We start from the raw sequence: 24,185 nt of genomic DNA, 5'->3' as shown, positions 1-24,185 counted from the left end.
AAACTCCACCATCAGGTGCCTCAACAACCCTACCTATGAGGGCGTTTAAACCAATTGCCCTAATAGGAGTATTTAGTAAATTCCCCTTTGTGCACTGCAAAAACGGCACCTAATCAGAAAGGTGCAGCATTTACCCAATACAAACACTGAGTTTGAGTTCCCAAATTGATTCAAGGTCTGGGGTTTGGAAGTTACTGTGACCTTTGCAGACGGAAAGACACAACACAGAAAGCAGTGGGTCAGTCACGTGGAATGCCACAGACAGGAGCCGGCTTACAGAAGACGTTCAGAAATTACCTTTAAAGTCAGGTCTCCCCATTAACTGTGCATTCATTTCGAACAAAAAACTTTGAAGCCTAGGATGGAAGAGCATGTTTACTTGGGCCAGCCAGATGTCCTGATGAGGCCATAGAAGAGAAATGCAACCAAGAATTGGTGGGGGCTTGTGGAACTGAGGGACTTGTGGTGCATTGCCATTGACTAACATTGAATACATTTTCTTGAATAAAAAGTTCATCATATGTCCCGTGAGCTCATCCCGGAATCATATTGAAGGGGATAAGTAGCTGGTCTTGACCATGTAAAAAATGAATTGTGTGTGATAGATGCTACTTAAGTTATGAGAATAATTATTATTACGGCCTTCTCATAATTCCCAGTGAATAGAATCTTTTTGTGATGATAGGTTATGGAAGTAAGGTTTGAATCAGGAAGGGCAGATTTGTGACTATTCCAGCTCAGGAGCATATCGCAAAAAACTGTAGCTCTGTCCAGGAAGGGCATGCCGAAATAAAATTTGTATTTTCTCACTGACAATAAAATATAGTACTCAAAAATATGTGCCGGCAATTATCTGAAACATTGGGGACACTGTCTTGCTAGATTTTAAGGACACTGAGGAAGTTAAACCTACTTGTCATTTTGGGATGATGAATCTTTCTCCTCCCTCAGCCTTCATCATTCATCATTCACACCCCCTTACTCCTTGTCCTATTAACAAGCAATGGGCGTATTGGGGGGGAGGGAAAGGGAGATAGCTGGCCAATCCATACTGTGGGAAATATGATAATAATGGAGTGTCATCGGCACTATAAGAGATCAGTTTTCTATCTAAGAGGGACTGACTCACTGATATTTCTTTGACCTTTCGGCTCTTTGGACTTTTACATTTTCCTTTGACTTCCCCACTCTATTGGTGGAGGTAGTCTGCTTTTGGACTCTTGCAGAGAGAGACAGTAGAGCTACCAAGGCCTTACACATTGCATGGGACACTGATGCTGGAAAATCTAGAAGCTAGCTGGGCCTGCCATTTGAGGAGCCAGAGGAAGTCTGGGTGCTGGGGGACTACACTTGACCGAAGCCTTTTGAACCAATCTGTGCTGTCCTCGGCGGAGCCCTGCTGTTTCCCTGGATGCCCCGTAATCGAGTCCTCCCATGTAAGTAGATTAATCTGAATGCCAACAAAAGCTTTTTTGGGGGGGGGATCTGCCGGTCTTAATCTCCATCTTGCCTAGTGGGTAGGGAGGTGGAACTGGGGAGACCCTTGGCACATTTTATTAAATCTAATGCAAATTAATTCCACTATAGAAAATTACCCTATCAATTTAAATTGAATTGTGTTGGGAACCACCTCCCTTAACGCTTTCCATTAAATTGTGGGAAAGGGGGAAGCTATGTCGAGCCTTAGCCCATTGAATTAAAGTTTAATCAATTAATTCCCATAGAGAAATTCACGGGATGAGTGTTAGAGTTTGAAACTAACAAAGTTCATGCCCAGTGTGTTCGAGCCGATCTAGACAAAGTACTTGGGTGACTCCACCTTTCTGAATCCCCTGTCTTCTGTACTGAAGGTGGGTGTCCATAATCCCAAAATAAGTAGCCCTAAAACAGTGCTATTCAAGTGAATGTAGAGGGTGCAAAACAAAATTTCCCATTTATTTACTTTCATCCTAAAACGATTTTCCCAAAGTCCTGCATTTCATGAAAATAAAAAGCCCAACACGATTTTCCTATGGAGTTCCTTTCTTGACTTTGCCTTTCAAATACAAAACCCACAACAATTTTGATATTGTATTCCCACTCCTTGCCTTCAGATCAAAGGAGTCACATCTAATTGATGCCTGGAGGGTGGGGGGGGTTCCTGGGAGAAAAAAGTATTTTGCCAAACTAAGCAACCACTGTGTGTTTTGTATGTTTCCCATTTGTTAATTTGCAGGAAATATGATGTAAATTGTGACTGCCAGCTTCAAAATATTACCAGTGTCATATTGCAACCGAAGGTCCTTTAAACCTGTGTTAGTCAATTGGTGCAAGAAATTTGAATTTGTGATAGTGTGTAGAACCACAGCATTGGTGGTTGATCTTTGGGTTGCTAGTCTTCTTTGTCAAACCTTGAATATATATTTTCACTATACACCGGCCTGGTTCCTAGCTCATTGGTGGTACGGAGGGTATTTGTTGGGGTGATGCTAGACAGGTTGGAGACTTCACTAGGGTTGACTCTCTACAAGTACTTTGGGTGCACGCCACTTTGCTTGGGGGGGGTTGGAGGAAGTCCCTGAGTTGAAAGTGATCACCTAATTAGTCATGACAGATACAAATAACTGTGTGCGCCCTGCCCCCTCCTCCAAAGTCTGGAACCTCAGCGTCATCTTCGACTCCTCCCTCTTCTTCATCCCTCATTTTCAGGACATTGTCAAGAATTCCCACTGGCAGCTCTTCCTTCCTCACCTTCCCCCAGAGACTCAATGTTACCTGTGCACTGGTTCTCTCCAGACAAGAATATTACAACAACCTCTTCCTTAATCTTCCTTCTTCCACTCTGCGACCCCTCCAGCTAACCCAGAGTAGGGCAGCAAGAGTTATCCTTGGCCTCAAGCCCAGGGACTGTATCTCTCCAGCCCTACAAAGCCTTCACTGGCTCCCAGTCACAGCACTGATCAAATTCAAATCCCTCAGTATCTTCCACAAGGCAATCTGGTGTCAGAGACCACTCTATCTTCAACACTTCCTGACCAAATATTCCCCTTCTAGACACCTGCGTTCCTCTGGCACCAACTCCTTGCATGTTAAGCACTTTGCTAAACAGGGAGCTGGCAGTCGATTGCTTTCCTCTGCGCGCTCCCTTCTGTCGAATAGCCTCTCTCTTCCCCCTGCGTCTTGAGAAGGACCTCCTTAATTTCCGTAAAAGCCGCAAGACCTTTCTCTTTACCTCCTCCTTCTCCTCCCTGCTAGTATGACTGATGTGCAGGGCCCTTATGTATCCTCAGGGCCCTGACCCCCCACAGCTCTCATCCCACCCGCTCTCTATTTACTGCACTTGCTTAGTCTCACCCTCCTCACTGGAGGTTGTACTTCTGTTTTTCTCTTCTGAGCACTTCTCCATTAGCACCACAGAACCTATCCCTTACCCCTTCCCCTCTGCACTTGCATGTTCGGAATTCTCACAATTCTCACGTGTGTCTCCCCTCCTTATTATTCTTCTGATTTGTTGTACTGTTTATCTTTGTTGTAATTAATTTTCTCCCTTCCCCTGACCCCACCCTGTTGCCCTGTGGGCACTTTGAAACGGTGGTTTTGCCATTTGTATAAGAGCCTAACAAGTGACCAGTAAATAAATAAAAATAAATAAATAACACAAGTTGATATTATTTGTTTTGTGCTTTGTTGAGCCTCTGAGGAGGTTGGCTGACTCAGTAGTGTCACAGATGGCCAGATTCAAATAGGTGATTGAAGGCTCCAACAACTTAAGATGTGCAGGTTATTCAGTATTAAGGTGAGCAAACTGTTTATTTTTATGCACCAGAGATGGGGACAGGGTGGGTTCACTACGGGGCATCCCTCCCCTGTCATTAACTCTGTGCACCTTGCCCCCTCTTCCGAAGCCAGGAACCTCGGCGTCATCTTCGACTCCTCCCTCTTCTTCATCCCTCATTTTCAGGACATTGTCAAGAAGTCCCACTTGCAGCTCTTCCTTCTCAAAGGAACTCTACCCTTCCTCACCTTGCCCCAGAGACTCAATGTTCCCTGTGTTTCCCTCCCGCCTAGCCCTGGCTTCCCTATTCCCCCAGTTGGCCACTAGAGATCGGAAACACCTACCATCTAGTGCAGAGCTTAGCAACCTTTGGCTCGCCAGATGTTTTCTATTGAAACGGTCATCCGCCCTAGCCAACGTAATCCATGGACAGGGATCATTGGAGTCGTATTCCAAAATATCTGGAGACTGCAGGTTGCAGAATATGTACATGAAGGTATGCAAATTTATAAAAATCTCACCATGCGGAGAGGAGTACAATATTAGCAAAATAGTAAGGATTACTGTATTCTCTTTTCGTTCAGGACAATTTTAGCAGAACACACAGGCAGGTATGGTGTACGACTTGGTGAATGAAGTCTATGCATTATTTAGGTACAATAATGAACAAATGGTATGTACATATTTGCATTTCATTCTTTATCGTTGATTATTTTATATCCTTGAAAAGGGACAAATGTCCAAAATGCATCAGGTTCACATGCAATAAAAGCCTGTTTTTCATGAATAATGGATTGAATGGTTTACTTTTGTAATGGAGAATTGGAAGTACAATGTAAAGAATAGTTATTGCCACAAAAAGCTTTACAAGGCAGAGCCATTTGAGGTTCACTCAGTCTCAGACCGGTGTCTTGTCAGAATGTTTCTTTACCTAGCTTTGGCTTATGCCCAGGCTGCCCCCTGTCTCAGGTCAGGAGATGGTCCCAAATCCTTCCAGACAGGTCAGGCCCTTGACCCTGTCACAGTAGCCACTCCCACGGAAACATCTTAATGGATTAGTCAGAAGAGGTGATTATGTAGCTAAATTAGCAACAGTGAAGACTGAGTCAAGGTCCATAACTTGCTTTGCCACCAGACGTTACTGTGATCCTTGACAGATCTCATCTCACTGTATAATACTGTGCTGTCAGTGGAAGCATGTGTCGAACAATGACTACAAGCAGGTTAGCTTATCACAAATGTTCTTTCACTGGGTGAATTTACATCTTTAAAATACAGTAGATAACCCAGAGATGATCTTTTAAGATTGACATCGCATAGTATTCTGATGCTTGAAGTGCTTCATTTATGACCGAAAAAACAAATTTTCCATCTGCATGCACGTTTTTTACAAAATATGGTCATGTTGGTGTATCCTGTTGATTCGTGTACTAAGAAAATCAAATGATTACACCTTGCGGTTTGACAAAAATGGAGAAACAATGCAGTCAAGTGCCAAAATCTCAGGCTGGACCCCAAGTGTGTGATGCTGTGCAACTTGTTCAATTTCATAGTGGCTGAGCTGTCAACATTGCCAGTCCCTAATATTTCAAAATGATGAGCCACTAGAAGTAGTTTAGTTGTCAGAAAACACTCTTCAAAAAAATCCACACAGTTTAAACTGCTGTAGTGTTGTACAATAGTTACCATTGATCTACTACACACCACAATTTGTTTCATTGCACACTCAGGGCAACACCGCTTAAAAAACATAGCCACTTCTAATTTTAGTCTAAGTACGGGTTCATGCAACTTCTTGGTAACTTTTGATCTGCATCCTCTTTTTATGATAACTTATGTGTACATTACTTGTTGCTTCCAATTTTTCTCCTTCATCCATGCATCAGAAGTTGTGCATTCTGTGAGACTGCTAAAATGAGTTGTCTACGTATGGTGGAGTTTAGCTACTTTATATGTCTCCTGATCTGTGTCCTTCATCCACAATATAACCTGAACACAATCCTGGTGGCTGTTAATGTTGAAATCTGTCCTACAATGTACCCTTGTTCCCCAGTAATGCACTTAGTTTATTATTGTCATTCCTTTATCGATGATGGAGTGGAGGGTACTTTGAGGGGGTTGCCATTCTTATTTTAATCACTACGAAGGCAACATATCAAGCTATGGTTTGTGAATGTGACAGCATATGTTCATATATCCCTGACTTCAAAGGGTCACACACAAACTCAGAGTACAAACCCGAAGAGAAACCACCAGGGTGCCATCCATACGAGGGCTCGGTCTGCAGTTGTCTTAAAAATAAAATCATTTCACAAATTTCTGTGCCTTCTAGGAGTACAAATCTTGTTGCAAAGTATTCCCTTCTCTGACTGCAGGATGTGTCTTCTTTCAACAATAGGCAGGCATGCATAGACTCCTCACACCCGTATCAAGAGCTCTTTGACATCCAGAGTCCTCCACAGTAAAGTACTGCGAGCCCCTTCAAGAACACCATGTTGCTAATATGAATGAATATATATATATATATATATATATATATATATATATATATAGCCCAGAAATATCTGTAAAATTCCCAGCTCTGATCTCCATTGCTTGGAATGTATTTAACACCTTTAATTACAGATTTACAAATGCCTTGCATATTATGATTGGTACCGAAATGCTTACACGCAGCAAACAAGAACTACAGGGAGAGATGACTGTCACAGTGTCTCTTACGAGTTGTAAGAAAGAAATTCATATGAGCAGTATTTTACAGAGATGTCATGTTATGCCATGTGTTGAAATAATAAACCAGTTCTGCTTTTAGGTTCCCTGCATTCTGGCACATGTAGCTCTGCATTTATAATACGTACAGGAATACAAAATGGCATGCAATACAAATGTCACCACTTAAAGAACATGAATTGACATCTCTGATTTAGCATATTAGGCAATAGGAGTGCATTGTCTGTGAAGTAATGATGCTACATGAGAAAAGGGATAATGTTTTTTTCTGAATTTCTTTGGCTGGTTTATGCAATGTTCATTTACAGCAATTTCTTTACATGCATTTTACGGTTCTGTGTCAGATGAGAAAACATAGAAATGCTTGAATTTCTGCCAGATCCAGCTCTTTTATGTTTGCATAGTGTGACGAGGCCAGTACTCTGACCTTGTTTAGAGGACATAGGCACCCCTCCCAGACAGGGGGGGGCCTAACCGAGCTAAACCCAGAGCCAGCCTTTCACCCTGGTCTTTCTGCCAGGAGGATGTGTTGCAGTACTTTATTATATTACTTCCCTCCTTTCCAACATGCTTGTTGGGTTCTTTGTTTGTCCTAGAACCAGCTCTCAAGAATCAAGAAGAGCATCTCTCCTTGTGCCTGTGAGAATCCCTCCAGTATCACAATCTGAGGTCACTACTCCCGACACACGAACAGAAAAACATCCAAAGGCAGCCTGCTCGAGTGACCACAGTGACCCTCATCAAAGTGGAAGAGTGCTGGCAAAGATGGCGACATACAACAGAATGACCGAAGCACTGTGGGGAAGGACTCCAAATCAAGCCCCGAACTGCAAAAAAAAACTAGGGTCACCAAAGAACTCCTGGAGGGGCTCCCGGCAAACGCTCACACCCACCTTGAGTGAATAAAAATTAAGTCTCCACTACATGAACTTGACTTTGAAAGGTTCCAGGCTGCCATTCTGGATCTGCAGCAGTTCTGCACTGGGAAAGTGGGAAGGACTTTGTCCCCTTGCAAAGACTGCCCCTTGCACATACACCTCCCAGAAGGGGGTGGCAAATCAGGACTGGCTAGGGCAAGCTGCCAATTGGGGCAGGGAAGGACAATTCAAGATGGGGACAGGAAATGGGAAGCATGGGACTTTTGGGTGAGGCCAGAGGAAGAGAATGGAGCAGGCCAAGAGACCAGCAGGAGGAAGGAGGGATCTGCAGATTGGGGAGGTATTGTGTTGTATGAAAAGATACTGCTGTATGTGTGTGTGTGCTTGTGGGGTGAGTGTTTAGAAAGGCTTGGGTAGAGTGTATGTGAAGCGTATGACAACAGCGAATGGAGGGTGCTTGAATTGAGAGAAGCAGAGTGGAGGGGCACCAGCAGAGTGGTGGAGGGGGCAGTGGAGTGGTAGTGGGAGAAGGACTCTAGTAGGAGGAAGGTAGAGGAGTAGTGTGGGAGGAGAAATTGCATCAAAGGGTGGAGGCGAGACTGAGGAGCAGTGCAATCAAAGGGACAGCAGAGTGGTGGGTGGAGAATGATGGAGAGGAAACAGTGAACGAAAGGAAGCAGAGGTATACGTGATCATAAGTGAACTAGATGCAAGTGCAATGCATAATCCAAAACCCCATTAAAAGACTAACCAATGGTTAGAGTAGGGAGAATTCAGAAGTCCCTGAGGGAGTACAGATTGTTATCACTTACGGAGCCAAGATTAGCGAAATCCAGAGATAAGGCAGTAGGGGTTACCATTCGGTAGTACAAACCCCGGAGTTACGGCGGCTCTGGGGGGGGGGGCCCTCCCATGGGAGCCGACAGAGAGGGATGCCGCCAAGTCCCACAAATAGTCTCATGAGTGATTTCTGTGCTTCTGCGTGAAATACGCCAATTACAAAACTCTTGTTTAGCTGGGTAATACTAACATACATTATTTATATTGTTATGAAACTAATGGTACTCAATATGGTCCAGTGAATTGTACTCCTTTTCATGTGACGGTTCTTTAAGGGGAAGGATAATGTTGCAGTGACAATTCAGTAGGTGCAACAGGTTTCAAGGCCCCCACACACACCATAAAGCAATCTCAAATTCTAAAACAACAAATTGAATCATGAAGTAAACCCGTTTTCCTTTTTAAGGCACTTAAAATGTTTCATCACAGCACACAACAGGCTGCGTGCATTTGTTAAAACCACAAGGTTTCTTTTGATCAGTCTTGAAAATACAGTCATAAAACTCAGAGGAGATTATTTTTTGGTCTCACTTTACTTTCTGTACTAAGACAATAGAAGAGACCTTTTGGCTGAACTCTGTCTTTTAACTAGTGAAAAGTATTCCACAGCCTAGAATAGTTAAAATGTTCCCATGGTCCGGGGAAGCATACAAAATAACACCTCATAATAAAACCAATATATCTGATTTAGTTGTGGGGGCAGGATCCCTGGGCACGTATATTTGATGTGCAGGTCTGCCTTGTCAGCAAATCTTGTCTACACCGCTGTTGGACAGCTTTAACATGTATCAAAAATGTCCTTAAAGTCCGAGCAGCTCCAGTTCACATAAGGTATTTTGCCCTGCCCCTCGCCCTGTCCCATGTGGTATGCCCTGAAGGTCAGCCCTGCCCCACCTCTTGGCATACATTATGCCGTTTGCCTCCCTCAGCTGTACATTCAACATGCCTTTTATATATATGTTGCCGTCACCCAACTGATTTTCAATCTTTGGAACAAGGACAGTAACCTGTCCAACTTGTTCAGTTGCCTCCAATGCACCCAGGAATGTATGTGGGGCAGCATACTTTGCCTCACCAGCAATAAAACTGAGATCCTACTATGGCCACGATCCGTGTCCCATGCACACCTTTTTCTTGACCTGCATCACAACGAAATCCTGAAATTACAGCATACTATGTCAGATAAGTCATTATTTCTGCCGAACCCCCTTCATTCATGCCTCAAATTCAGAACCTCACCAAACCCTGACACTTTTATTCTGTGTGCTTAGAAACATCTTCCCTTCACACGATTGACCTAGTACACACCTTGGTGTTGTCCAAGCTGGACTATTCTAACCGCCTCTCTGAAGAGCTCCCTAAAATGTTGATTAAAGATCTCCAAGCAATCTACATCCAAACTTCAACCAGAAAAGAAATGTTCAAATCGGAGGACGTGAAAAACCTGCATTGGATCCTTGCCCATGGGAGAATTACCTTCAAGATTATGGGCCTGATTATGAGAAGTGTTTTATAATGGCGCAATCCCATAGGGAAACATTCCATGAATCGGGCATTATATATCTTGTGGCTAGTGCCACATTTAGCGAGAACTGTGAACATTAGCCATTGCCACATCTAGGCAGGATTGTGAATATTAGCTTGCGTCCCATCTAGGCAGGATTGTGAAATATCAGCTCACATCACATCTAGACAGGACTGTAAATGTCTTCTTGCACCCCTTCTAGACAGGATTGTGAATGTTAACCAATGCCACATTTAGAGAGAACTATGAATATTAGCCATTGCCACATCGAAACAGGATTGACTAACCAATGCTCAAATCTCTGCATACCTAAACTCATACAAAAATCCACACAACCATCTTCTCAATGGGTATACCGCACGCAATTTGCAACAACAAACAAACAACACATAAACCGCATCAACAGCACACAAGGTCTCGCATCGATCCGATATTCAAAGCAAAGCTCAGCGCACAGTGAAAAACTATCTGAAGCTGCAACAGCACACCACCTTCTTACTTTCTTACTCCCTCTTCACTCGACTAACCCACCCCACCTTCCTGTTTGCAGATCCACCTGAGCGCCTGGGTTCCAATTCCGAATGGTGACAGTGCGCGGTTCAAATACCTTTAGCATTTAATATATATTGAACACAGAGAAAATGTGGGTCAAGGGCCAGTCTACTTGAACTATACAAGACCCCACGATTGTCAAAATTCTCCTAATCCACATCTGCAAGACAAATCCACCAAGGATGATGACAGGGCTGCAGGATGATTGTAACATTCAGCACGCAGTTGAAAACCTTTTGTACACCGTCCTTAAACATATGTTAAGTAATACTCTAAAATGCTCCGGAATTAGATAAATGGAATACATTCTAGGTAATCAAAATATAACCTCCACTCCTTGAATTAATTTCAGCCTTTTTGTATTGACCTGCCGCCCCACTTCTTCTTCTACCCTTCCCTAAAAGGTCTTTGAAGGTACATTATACATACACCGCTTTATAGAAAAAGTACACAAATCAATTGACTAATTTTGAAATGGCCTTGAAGCTATTGAAAGATGGTTGTTTCTGGGGGCAGGATAACATCCTGTTTTACCATTTGGGATGGTTAGCAGTAGGATTCACTGTCATTAATATGTCTGTTTAGTAATTGAAAGAGTAATCTGGGCAACTCTGCTAACCAGAATGCTTATTTTGCAACCAGAATAAATCACCTTGAGTGATTGTGATCGTGCCTGAAGCCCTATCTGACATATAGCAGGTTTAATCTATAAGCTCCGTCCCTTCAACCAGGGCTCTCATGGGGAGATTTTTACTTACTATAAATCTTAGCACATTTTTCAAATGATATGGCATATTTAATAATTTTCTTGTTTCTAACTACACTTTGTTTTTAATTTTCCAATAGAATGAACTAGAGAACTTTCCATTGAACACAATTCAGCTTTGCCAATCTGTGCTGAATTCATGCAGTTTCAGCTCCATCCTTGCAATAGTGTGCAAAGAGCCATCACAAAGCAAACCGGATCTTCATCTGTTTCAGTGTGATGAAGTTAAGGTAAGATACACCATGTATGGGCTTAACTTTAATAGTAACTCAATTTCTAAAGTCTATCTGTGTCGATTCACGGGAACTAATTACTTCACCCCGGGGGGGAGCCCTTCCCTGTGAGGCTAGGCAGCGGAAGCTGCTACCCAATAGTCCCCCTGGGGGTGGTGGAAAGCGGGACGTCACAGGGGGACACTCCCCTCATAGGGATGAGGACTCCCATTGTGTGAAGGATCTCCCTAACCCCATTTCCCTTGGGTGAAGTCATATCAAAAATCCATGATAACACTACTGTCTGTTATGGTAATGTCTCTTCCACCTTTGATTCACAAAGTAATATTACCCAGACAAAGAAAAGCCAAAGAAACCTGCAGAGTAATAATCGGTTGCCTTACCATAGTATTGAGAATAATTGTCCATAAGGGGGCATAAAGATTATATAAACAACTTTAAAGGACTTTGGGCCTCATTATAACTTGTGCGGAGTGGGTTTAACGGCGCCGGTAATGGTGCCGGCGCTGTTAAACCCACTCCGCACTATTACGAGGTCCTGTCGCGGGACCCGCTCTGGATGTCTGGTTTTTCCAGATGTCCATAACGGGTCCCGCGAGGGGACCAGGGAGCTAACAACGGGCCCGTTCGTAATGGGCCCGTTGTTAGCTCCCTCCCCATTCCCATTGAGGCCTATTAGGGCTCAATGGGAATGGGGAAGGACCATGCCCGGGTTCCCTGAAGGAGGAAATACCGTGCCCTCCATACTCAGAATGTCCCGGTATTTCCCCATTCAGGGAACCGGACACGATTTTGGAGGCAGCCATGCCCTTATTAAGTCGTAATGAGGCCCCTTGACTTTATGCTGGGGAGGACCCAACCACATGGAATAAAGAGTGAGAGATCCAGCCTGAGAATTTCAAATATGGGTACAAAAAGCTGAAAGAATGCTGATCCCCAGTGGCAGGGACATCCAAGAACGTTGGTGGAGCGCTGTGGAGGAAGCCAAGCTCCCGACCAGTGGAAGAGTGGGAAAGAATCCAGCAGTGGCATGACCTCAGGGAGGTGGCCAGTGGGGTCCTGCAACTGCGCAGGAGCTGTGTTGCCTAAGTCTCTGTGGAGCTGCAAGGATGACATGGATAATGGAGTGAAGGAAGCAAGAAGCTCTGAAGCAAACCGAATCAGCCCATCACCCCAGGAAGAGCCAGTCGGCAATGCTCTCCCAACACGTAACAGGTAATGGGAGTAGCAGGACACCCAGTAGGGGCTTGGTGCAGGTCAAGAGAGCCTCTGGAGTGATTTCTCTCATCACAGCAGTGACAACCAGAGAACCAACAGTCAAGAGAGCCTCAGGAATAATCTCCCTTGTCACAGTAGTGACAACCATTGAAGCAGGCATCAAGAGAGCCTCGGGCGGAATCTCTGTCGTCAGTGGTAATCCAAGTAAAAGTAAGGAGGATACTAGATTACAAGAGCTGTCTGGAAGTAATCTTCAAAACGTCATAAGACAGGGAAGAATTACTGGAACTGTAAAGCAAGCTTTCAGGAGCCCTTGGGAAGAAGTGAAGAGACTTTTGATGACTATTGTGTGAGAAACCTGAAGGTGTTTCACTTGCTAGTCCCCGGGGCTCTTTCATCCCGGTGGCCAAGACACGGCCATTGCTATTGGATACAGTTGATGGGGGTAGACCAGTGCAGGAGTATCACCTAGATGAGGGGTCTTCGGGGAGTGGAAGTGGGACACTGATGGGTAAGACGCAGTATCCCCTTCATTATAACACCTTTTCCCCATCCTGTCCAGTAGGATACTTAGAAACTCTAGCCCCCCTTTTGCAACACAAACACTTTCTCATCCCGTGAGCGACAACGGACTAATACCAGAGCCATTTACATGACATGTCCCAAGACAAGGGTCAGGCAGAGTCGGGCAATTGCTGATAACTACACACCTTCCCGATGGGGATAAAAGGCGGTGCACAAGAGCACACTCTGAGCAAGGCCGAATGCACGAGGAAGCAGCTATTCCAGAATGGCAGTTCAAACGCAGGAGAAAGGCAGCGAGACCTGGAAGGACGTCAAGGAGGGAGTTGCCTTTGAACCTTTTCAAACCAGATCCACAAAGCCTCCGAAAAAAGGAACATAAGACCTGGAATTGCAGCTGGAGAAAGGTGTGACTGATGACATGGAACACTCCCGCACTGATGGCCAGGACAGGGAGATGCGGTTGTCATTGTGGTACTGTACTTGACTCCAGCGACAAAAGAAATGCCAACGAATTCAGAACAGCCAGTGAGTCGGAAGAACCTGATAATGGGCCTGACTGTGTTAGACTCAAGGTTACAGTAGCAACATTAAGAAGATTTAGAGACAGAGGTCTTTTGTGAACGAACTTTGTACCAGAGGTAGAGTGGTCTGGCGCCACGTGGGCTCTTGTTCCGAGATCTCAGACTCGTACCCCTCTCCTGAACAAAGAGACTGGGTTGAACTAAAAGGGTAAAGAAACTACAAGTACCAAGAGGCCTTAGGGAAGGACGACATGAGGTGTTAAGGTGGTCAAACACTGGTCAAGCAAAACTTCTTGTACAATTGAAAGTCATTGACACGTTGCAGAAGTTTTGGCAGGTATAGAACTGTGAACCCAACCAAGGGAATTGTGAAACGGTGGTTTGCGTCCCGGCGCAGGGGAACACTGTGCGAACGGGTTATTGTGAATAGGCTAACAGAGTGACCCAGCGAGATGTGATCACCCTTCGGAAGTCTTTGTTTAAAGTTGGGAAGTGCTGTGGAAGGTCTGAGCCCGGATGAGGGGGACCTAACTAAAAGGTGGCTGTTTAAAAAGATATTGAGACTTTTGAATATTAGAAATAAAGAACTTGATTGAAAGGCAATAGTGTACCCCCCCCCCCGACTTACTTGCGCCCCCCTACTGTCTCCCCCTTGGCTACCTTGCCCTCTCCTCCTTCCTCTTCTGCCCACCCTCCTAAACCTCTGCAGGGCGTACCTCTGATTTGTACTCCTCCCCGGAAGTCTTTCAAGGATGGCAACCTTCTCCATATTGCCACTCTGAACTCTCGCTATGTTGTCAAACACTCCTCTGACATCTGCCACCTCCTGGAATAACTTGACCTCGATGTTCTCGTCTCAACCAGACATGGTTCACCGCCAGCCCTGTCACAAGCTTTGACACTCTCCTCCCTGACGACTACAAGATCCTCTCCATGCCCAGATCTAACCACTCCGGAGAGGGTGTAGCCCTAATCTTTTCTGAGTAGATTCCTGCCTCTGTCATTCCTACGCAGGCCTACTCCTCTTTGGAAGGCCTCGTCTGCAGGCTCTCTCTCTCTCCCTCTCCTGGCCAGTCCCTCACTGTGGCTACCATCTATCGGCCACCTGGTCAGATCTCCTCCTTGCTCTCCGACTGGGCAGACCTCTCCTCTTCCCTCCTGGTCTCCACCACTCAAGTACTCCTTCTTGGCGACTTCAACATCCACCTGGATGCTTCCTGTCCTTCCTCTGGACTCTTTCGCGACCTCTGAGACTCTCTCTCTCTCTCTCTATTCTCACCTCTTGCCCAGCTCACTCTGCAGGGCAGACTCTGGATGTTCTGATCTCCTCAGACCTTCCTCCTTATATTCCTCTCACCACTCCTCTATCCTGGAGTGATCGCATTTACTCCCAGCTCAGACTCTCTACCCCTCAGGCCAAGCCACCTCCAGTACAGCCTCCTACCTTCTCGGTTATCTAACCCATGAAGCGTGTGTCAGTTGGGGCTTTTGCTGCCACTTTGCTCACCCCCTTGTCACCCTTCGGCTGACACAGCCCTTGCTATGCTCCACTCTGCTATATCTGATACGCTTGATGTTCTTGTCCCTCTCATGAGGATCCGCCTAAAGCCCAAAGCCTAGTGCAACTCCTGGTATGACTCAGACCTACTCACCCTCAAACGCAAGTGCTGGGTGACTGAGAGAAAATGGTGTGCTTCCGGGACATCTGTTGACAAACTGGCCTGCTGCCTACTCCAACAGCAATACCGGCTCTCTGTCCGCACCAAGAAGAGAGATCACATCCAAGCCCGCGTCTCTGCGGCATCTAATAACTTGGCCAAACTCTTTAAAATCTGCAAGGAACTGGCCAATCCTGCTGCAGTCTCTACCTTTGCAGTCCCCTCCCAAGCCCTCTGCACGGCTCTGGATTCCCATTTCATCTCTAAAACTCTCGCTCTTCCTCTCCCCCTACTCCCTGCTCTTCCTCTGGCCTGTCTTCGACCACTTCTCCTCCCTACTTCTCTGCCTTTCCCCTGTTCTCCCCAGATAAAGTTTCTAGACAAGTCCGATCTATTAAACTCTCATCAAAACAGGTTCACCCCTGTTCCTCCAAAACCATCAAGGACCACAATGACACCCTGGCTCCTGCCCTGGCTGACTTTTGCAGCCACTCCTTTGCCACTGGAGCCTTCCCTTCTCCTCTGAAGCACTCCCCTGTGCACCCTCTTCTTAAGAAACCCTCTGCCAACCCGTCCTGCCTGGCTAACTATCGATCAATCTCCATCACTACTTTCCTCGGCAAATTCCTGGAAAAGCTGGCCATCTCCCAGCTTAATCTTCACACTGAATCTGTTGGTTGTCTCCACGACCATCAGCCTGGCTTCAGAGCTGCCAGAAGCATGGAAACTGCTCTCCTGAACATCCATGAAGACCTGTTCCAACACCCCCTGTGTCCTCATCTTACTTGATCTCTCTTCTGCCTTTGACACAATCAACCATGCCATCCTGCTCAACCGTCTCCATGATAACCTGGGTATCACCGATCAGGCCCTGGCATGGCTGACTTCTTTCCTCTCCGATTGACCCTCCCATGTCCACCTTGGGTCCTTCCTCTCCTCTATCTCTACCTGTCGTGTTCCCCAGGGATCGAACTTCTCTCCCTGGCTGTTCAATCAATACATGGCACTTCTTGCCCACCGCATTGCTGCTCTCTTCCCCAATTTACAGTGCTATGCGGATGACACTCAGCTAACTTTCAGGCTCCCCTCAGCCACCTCTTCTTCTTCTCTCATCTCTGACTGTCTGTCTGCTATCCAGGAGTGGTGTGCCGTCAATGATCTCTGCCTTAATGCCATTAAGACTGAGATTCTCCTCATCGGCACACCCGCTCCCTCCATTCCTGTCACTCTCTGGCCGGCCTCGCTTGGCCCTCTTCCTGCTCTCACCTGTGAGGCTAAAAACCTTGGGGTCATCTTCGACTCCACACTCTCCTCTCCTCACATCTGACGCCTCTAAGAAGTCACACTACCAGCTGCACCTCCTCAGAGACATTCTTCCTTACCTCTCCTTCCCCCACAAGCTCACTGTCTCTAGAGCTCTGGTTCTCTCTAGGCTGGACTACTGCAACAGCCTCTTTCTAAATCTGACTGCTTCTACTCTCCGCCTCCTAGAACTCGTCCAAAACAGGACTGCAAGACGTCTCCTTAGCCTCAAGCCCAGGGATAGAATCTCTCCAGGACTGAAATCGCTGTACTGGCTCCCAGTGGCTGCGAGGATTAAGTTCAAAACCCTCTGCATTATCCGCAAGGCCTTCTGGGGCCTCAATACCTTCAACTCTCTTTCTAAATATCTTCCTTCTCAATCTCTTCGCTCATCCACTTCCAACTCCCTCAGGGTCAGTCGCTTCTCCAACAACGAGTTGGTGGTAGATCTTTCTTCGGCTGGTGACTCCCTTTGGAACAGCCTCCCTGCCTCTCTGAAACTTGAGGAGAACCATCTCCGGTTGCGAATCACCCCAAGACATTACTCTTTGCTTCTGCATTCTCTCCTCCTCTCCCCGGCTGAATTCCTGGCTGAAACTGCACTGGTGACCTGGCTACCCTCTGTTCTTGGGCCCAGGTGCCCTCCCCGCCAGTTGCACACCTGCACTGCCCCCCTGGCTACCCTTGCACTCTGGGGCTGTCTGTGTATCCCTACAGCCACTACCAGCCCTTGACACCCGATGTGTACACTTACCCTGTACCTGCCACCAGCTGGCTGCACTTCCTATTTATTGTTCTTATTTATTTACTGTTTATCCTATGAACTGCACTCCCCCCCCCCCCATTTCCCTCACACTTTTCCCCTCCCCCACCCCTCATTTGCACTTGTACGATCGCAATGTCACCTGACTTAGTAGGATAATTGTCTCTGTTCCCCCTTCCTTGCCTCATCGCACCTTGAAACACTTGTGTATAGGTGTGTTATAAATGCCATATCATATCAAGAAGCTAAGTGAACAACATTGTGAAGACAAGTATGAACCTGGTTGAGGGATGTCCACAGTGAATGGTTGGTCTGAGACCGGTTGAGGGAGGCTAATCATTGTGAGGAGGATCGGAGCCCTGCTGAGGGGGATCCAAGGGTGAAGAGTAGTCGCCTGACCTGAAGGTTACCAGAAGGAACTTTTGTTTTTGCCATTTTGGCATATCAGGCCCTCTGAAGCAAGCGACTTTGCATGAGAAGAGACTTGGGCATAGAAGGGCCTGATATAGAGAAAAGGAACTGTGAGCTTCTGCCAGAGAAGCCCAGGAGTGTGCTGTGCTCGAGTCCTGCCTTGTCCCGTGCTAAAAACGTGGGGAAGAGCGACCTCTGCCATAACATCTTGAATTATCATTTTGTGAACACTTCTTTCTTTTCATGTAAAACATTATCCCACACTATTTTGTAGCATAGCGGTAAGGATTGGAAATAATTCTTTTTAGTACAGGCTCATTTTTATTTGACTAGACTCCACTATGACTGATTATTATTTTTTGATGGTCGTAGCCTGTTCCCTTCTTAGATTTAGGTTTAGATTAGGCATTTATCTGACCTTTTTTACAGTTTAATAAACATCCTTGAACTGTGATCACTTGTGTCTGTCTTTCTTTGATAACATGCCTACCTTACAATTGCAAAAGACTATCCGAAGACGAGCCCTCAAGGTTGCGCAAGTTGGGTCAGGAGAAGGGAGTCCTCCTTCTGACCTTACTCTGTTGAAGTGTGAAATTGAAATAAAGGATTGTTAGAAAAGAGATCAAGACTGAGCCCCTTTACAAGGAGAAGTGAGTGATTCTCCTGATACTATTTTCATTTGGATGCTGAACCCTTTTGTAAATTCGTGGTAGGGTTAAATAGGTTTTTGGACAAAGGACAAACACTTTTTATTTGGACAAACATCCTGACGGCGAGCACCCGAGTTGATATTTGTTTGTGAGGATAACCCTTTAGTGATGGGGAGAGGTAGGTTATTTTCTTTATTTCTTAAATAAAACTGTGTTGAAACATGCCACTCCTTTCTCTGACTCCTTACTCCATCACATATTTTTCTGGTTTATTTAATCACATTTTCCTGGGCACTGATGAATTTGTAAAATATTTTCCTCCAAAAACCTGCACATCTGAAGTCACTTCCTTTTGCATTCTATATTTTGTAAATGTCATAACAAACTGCTGTTATTGTAGAAGTCTTTGACAAAGTGCCTTGTGGACTCCTAAATGCTTGCTTTCCAAGGCTTGGGCAAAGTGAATTAAAGTTTTTGCTTTAGTCCTAGAATTTAATGGTCATCTTGGTAGCACTCTAGTATCTTTATTTTAATAAATAAAGACCAAGAAACGGATTGCTGTGAATATTTTGTACATTAACTTAAAGATGAATACATGTCTGCATACTGTTCACAATTCCAATTATTAACCGTCAAGTGCTTCATAAATGGCATACTTGATTAATGACATTAAGGCCCCTTTATGGAATTCACATTATTGTCCCACATTGATGCTTAGATATCACATTTATAACATCCTATAAACTCATCAAATCACTAACATACCATGTGAAACAGGTCCACTTATCAAGGCTTATTTGCAAATGAAATATTGTGTCTGCTATATCTTACATTCATTCAGTACAGACAATATAAGTATTGGTCTTGTGTCTAACATGGACAATAAACTACCTGTACTCTTTTATAGGTCATTAAAAAAGCATATTCTTTCAGATTTGCCATAGCGTTGATCAGTTAATTTACAACACAATTCCTGCAGGGTCACCCATTGAAACATTCATGAAGGTGCTGTGAGAAACCTGAAGGTCTCTCACCCGTTAATCCCTGGGGATCTGTCATCCAGATGGCCAGGACACGCCCATCGCTTTTGGATCCAGTTCCTGAGGGTGGACCAGTGCGGGAGGATCACACAGGGGAGGGATCTTCGGGGAGTTGAAGTGGGACACTGGATGGTGAGACGCGGTATCCTTTTTTCTTATCCTACCATGTAGGATAACTGGGAACTCAACCCCCTTTCCCAACACTTTCTCACGGACAGCTCACCATGAGCAAAAACGGACTAACACCCGAGCCGTATACCTGACATGTCCCAATACAATGGTCAGGCAACATCAGGCAATTACTGATCATTACACACACCTGACTCCATCACACTTCCCCACAAGGATAAAAGATGGAGCATCAAAGCACACTCTGAGTAAGGCAAAGCACACAAGAACACAACAGTTCCCAGATGGCAGTTCAATACAAGGAGAAAGATGGCGAGACCAGAGAGGGTTGCAAGGTATGAAGTGCCCTTGACCTTTTCAGACCGTTACTTTCATGAACCTTGGAAAGTAATCAACCTAAGACCGTGAACTAAAGCTGGACAAACCTGCATTGTGTATCGGAGGTACCTGGGGCTCTCCCGCGGCAACAAAGGCGGGGAGGATAGTTTGCCGCTGTGGTACTGTCCTTGGGTCCTACAACAAAGCAGCGCCAGTGAAGAGCGTGCAGCCGGTGAGTCAGAGAGACTGATGCCAAACTAGCTTGCGTTAGAACCAAGATTGCAAGCAGCAACATTGTATGAAGAAATCTAAAGAAAGTAGCATGTGAAAAGTATGTGAGAGCGACACGAATATAATTGAAAACCAGATGAGTGATTACATTTTGGGGGGACCAGCAAGGTACTGTTTAACATTGACTCTGCATCCAGTTGGCTTTGCATAGCTCTTGTTCTTTAACTTGTTTCTGTGTCGTTGTTTGACCTGCCCAATGTTTTCGTGGTTGTTTGGCTTCTTTTGATTTAACTATTGTATAGCTCTCCATAGGTCTCTTTTTTTCACCTATTTGTGGATTGTAGGCGTGCAGGTGTCTCTGTTGGTTGTTTTTTAATTGTGGTGATGGATGTCTGAAGAGGTAGAGGAGCCAAGAATAGTTCAGTTTCTCAAGATCATTCAGCTGGTGGGTCACAAATTTCACAGGGAGTATTTCCAGTTCTCGTTGGGATATTTTGAGCCTGTTCATCCTGGTGGTGTTTGCGAGATCTGGTAATATCAGCTTATTGTTCAGAATGTTTGTCATTGCCCATGAAATGGATATCATGAAGTGATCGCTATGGAGAGATTTGATGGTTTCGCTGTTGAAGATTTTTGCATGGATTTGCGTGGAGAGGTAGGTGTAGTCAATTATTGCTGACGATCTACCTCGAGCCCATGTCACACTCGGAAGATTAGTTTCCTTGTCTATGATGTTCACTCTCGTTAAATCTCTCAGCCATTTCGTTTTTCCAGCAGAAAGCTCTTGGAGTTAGCATGTTGGTTTCGAGTGGGGTTCCTGTCTTGCCAAACAGATGTATGTTTAAATCACCATATATCACAAATTTTATGCGTGTGTATTTTGCAGTCTCATCGTCAATTGCTGTGCAAACATGACAAATGAAGGCTTTGTTGCAGCTGGGTTCCAATAGTTGTTGACTATTCCAATTGTTTCTTTTGCGGATGGTCGGTCTCCCTCCAATATTCTGCAATTCGATGGCCTTATTTGTTTTAATATGGTTACTTGAATCCAGGTGAGAATGTTGAAAGAATCAATTTCTAGTTTTGCTCCTACTTTGATTAAAGTCATTAGGCCAGCCGACGGGCGACCTTTAGATTTCTTTGAGGCCGGATTCATCAGAGTAGTGTAGCCCTCACATATAGGTTGCTCGAAGATCCAAGATTCTTGGAAGCATACGATTTCGATTTTGGCAAGATCGAGTCTTTGTTTTTGGAATCTTTATAAAACTTGATCGGTACAAAGAAAATATACTGAATGTTGCACTAAAATGTAAAACCTGGCAATGTAGAATACATTTTTGATAGGTCAGTTGAATATGTAATTCCCTATCGTTGGGTAGTAAGCTAAGGGAATTCTCTACAGAATTCTCAGTGAAGTATCTGATGTGTCTCAAGCATTTGTTTTACTGCAATACTTATGGCATAGATTTTAGAAGGCAGACTCCTTATCAGATGATCTTCATAGATCATGAAGTGATGGCTCTTGCCAGGTTTAGGTGAGGCTAGATCTAATCTGTTTAGATTTGTGAAGCAAAGCAAATCAATTACCACCAATGTGTTCTCTTGGCCTTTGTAGAAGTATTAGAAAGAAAAGTCTGAAACAAAGGAAAAATTATGAGATGAGTCAAGTCTTGGTTGATCTGTGCAAAGTCAGATAGTCCAACATGGCCATGATGTAGTTAGGCAGTTATAGATTTGCACAATGCAGAAGATATTGTGACCAAGTGGGTCGTCAAAGGATTTGAAAACCAAGTCCGCCTATTTTTGTCCATGAAGAATCAACACTTGTGGTAAGGCTACATCAATATCCAAGCCTCCTCCTAGCTTCCTTTAGACCTTAGTCCTTATTATTCATTCCCTCTCAGTTCTTGAAAAGACTTTACTTTCTGGGCAGCAGGCAGTCAGTCTGAGATTGAAAGTGCACTGCAATTCATTCATAGGTTCTCACAGAAACTTTGATGCTTCATCTCACACCAGTCAGGCTAGTTTGAAAATCTTCCTGGACCTGTTAAATACTTGCTACCCTGGGTGATCTGTGTGCAGGTGGTTAGCAGACATTTTAGCAACAGTTGGACCTCTGGATATGATGCAAGTGATTTTGAGACTCTTGGAACTCCCTTTCCTCCACCTCCGGAATTTCCTCAATATGTACCCTTTTCTTTACTCTTGTTGCCATTTCTGTTGGGCCACTCCCACCTTCTGGTTATTCCCCTCTTACCCCTTTGTTTTTTTTCTCCTCTTGTCCTTCGTTCCCTGCTCCCTCACACCTCTCTCCTTTTCCTCCATGCCAGTGCAGCATGCTGTAGGCTCCCCTGCTTTACTACTTCAGATCTCCCGATTTCTATCCTCCATTGTTTTAGGTCACCTTTCCACCTTCCTCACTCTCCTTTCCTTTACCTCAAATGTTGTCTCCTATCCCTCTTCTCTACCTCTCCTCCTCCTTCCTCCTACTTCCACTCCTCTTCCTTCCTCCTCCTCCATTTTATCTCTCTACTACACTTCTGCTCTCACTCCTCTACATTTTCTTAACTCTACATCTCATACCTACTTTGCACTCTTTCCCACTCATGAACCTCCCGACAGCCCCACCTTTTGATTTTGGGAATTTCTTACGTGCACCAAACAGACTTAACAGCATATCGGGGCGCAGATAATATCTAGCCATCGGAAATGGAATGTATTGGTCTTGCATGTGATCTATGACTGGACCAGTTTATTTTAATAGAAAGGTTTTTAACCTTCCATAGCATCATGCTCGAATTTCTAGAGGTAGCTGATACCACAGTTTGGTGCTGAATGCTGCAAACCTCCTGTCCCCCCTGGAGATGCGTTTAGGCCGCGGTATACACATCAGAAGTTTCCCTCCTGAGCGCAGGTCTCTTGGATTGTAATTGCACACCCTAACAGTGAGGTTTTTCGGGTGCAATTCTGTTGATGCATCTATATATTAGACATGACACTTTAAACCTGATTTGGTCTTCCACTTTTAACCAATGTAAGGATATGCGCAGTGCCGAGACATGATCCCTCTTTCCTAAGTGCCCTTGTGCAGGATAGGGAGGCATGCTCAATTACTGAAATGTCTTCAGTTGTGGATGTTGCATCAGCATGATTGGACACTACCAGCGTGGACTAAAGATTTGTCAGATGTTAGTTATCGATTAGTCATCAACTCCGCAGCTCAGCTTGCCGATGTTTTAAAACATCCAGCCACTATTTTGGATTAATTTCCTAGATGGCTCATGCTAGTATTTGTTCTAAGAGCCTGGATCTGTGCATTCTACAATGATTTGAATGTTCACCTATCTGGCATATTTAGGCTTATAACCAGTTAACCAGGTCTCCCTCTCTTTAATGTAGGATTTGCTGACACCAGCTGTGGCGGCTTCACACACTGTGAGGTTCTCTGCACAGCTCTGCCTGTCCATAACATAACTTACTCATATGAGCCAAATGATGCTTGGGGAAAACAGGGTTGTGTTAATGTAGGAGAACAAGGCTGGACTGGGGGCTAACCGGATCCACACTATGCCTCCTCTCAGACTTGCATCATAGAGCAGTGAGATCCTTGGAAACCAGGGTCACTCCAGTCCCATTCTCTAGGCTCAAGCATGGAACTTACTCAGCGTACCCCCTTCACAGGAGGATCCCCTGTGGTGACTTGGAAAATTGACTTTCAACTGGAGGCACCCTTCTCAGTCTTAACAGTGGAAGTATAAGGTTGCAAAGCAAAGAACAATCTCACAATAACTGAATCGATCTGTTATGAGCCACATGAGTGATGTCTGTAAATGCTCTGTTGTGCAAATATTTCAGACCTTGGTGAAAGACCTGTGCCAGTTTGCTAGGAGAAGCCAAAATGTATAAACATTAATTTTCTTTAATTTCCAAGGTGCGTCCAATGCAGTCACCCATATGTTTGAAAAACTCTTTTCTCCTTAATCACTATGAAGGACAAGCCACTTAAGGTTTTCTCTAAGCCCTTTCAAACAGTTTTCTTTAAAAAATGATTACTTCATATATGCTAAATTAGTCCAGCCGCTATCTTTTTTTATTTGTTTCTCCTATTTAAAATGCTCTGAAATTGTGCAATACAAAAAAG

The 24,185-nt window shown here is 44.8% G+C and overlaps 1 protein-coding gene across 8 annotated transcripts in view; it reads left to right on the top strand.

Moving 5' to 3' along the window:
- EPS8 (EGFR pathway substrate 8, signaling adaptor) overlaps positions 1 to 24,185 on the top strand; it is a 1,868,600-nt gene that overhangs the window by 1,123,092 nt on the left and 721,323 nt on the right. For all 8 annotated transcript variants that reach the window (XM_069628376.1, XM_069628375.1, XM_069628377.1 and 5 more), the window contains one exon: positions 11,126 to 11,275. In XM_069628376.1, coding sequence (XP_069484477.1) covers positions 11,126 to 11,275 — 150 coding nt within the window. The remainder of the gene's footprint in view (positions 1 to 11,125; positions 11,276 to 24,185) is intronic.

This window comes from Ambystoma mexicanum, chromosome 12, assembly GCF_040938575.1.
Source record: "Ambystoma mexicanum isolate Mex_15411 chromosome 12, UKY_AmexF1_1, whole genome shotgun sequence".
Classification (NCBI taxonomy): domain Eukaryota; kingdom Metazoa; phylum Chordata; class Amphibia; order Caudata; family Ambystomatidae; genus Ambystoma; species Ambystoma mexicanum.
The sequence above is the reverse complement of the archived record's forward strand: the minus strand, read 5'-3'. Positions and strand labels throughout refer to the sequence as shown.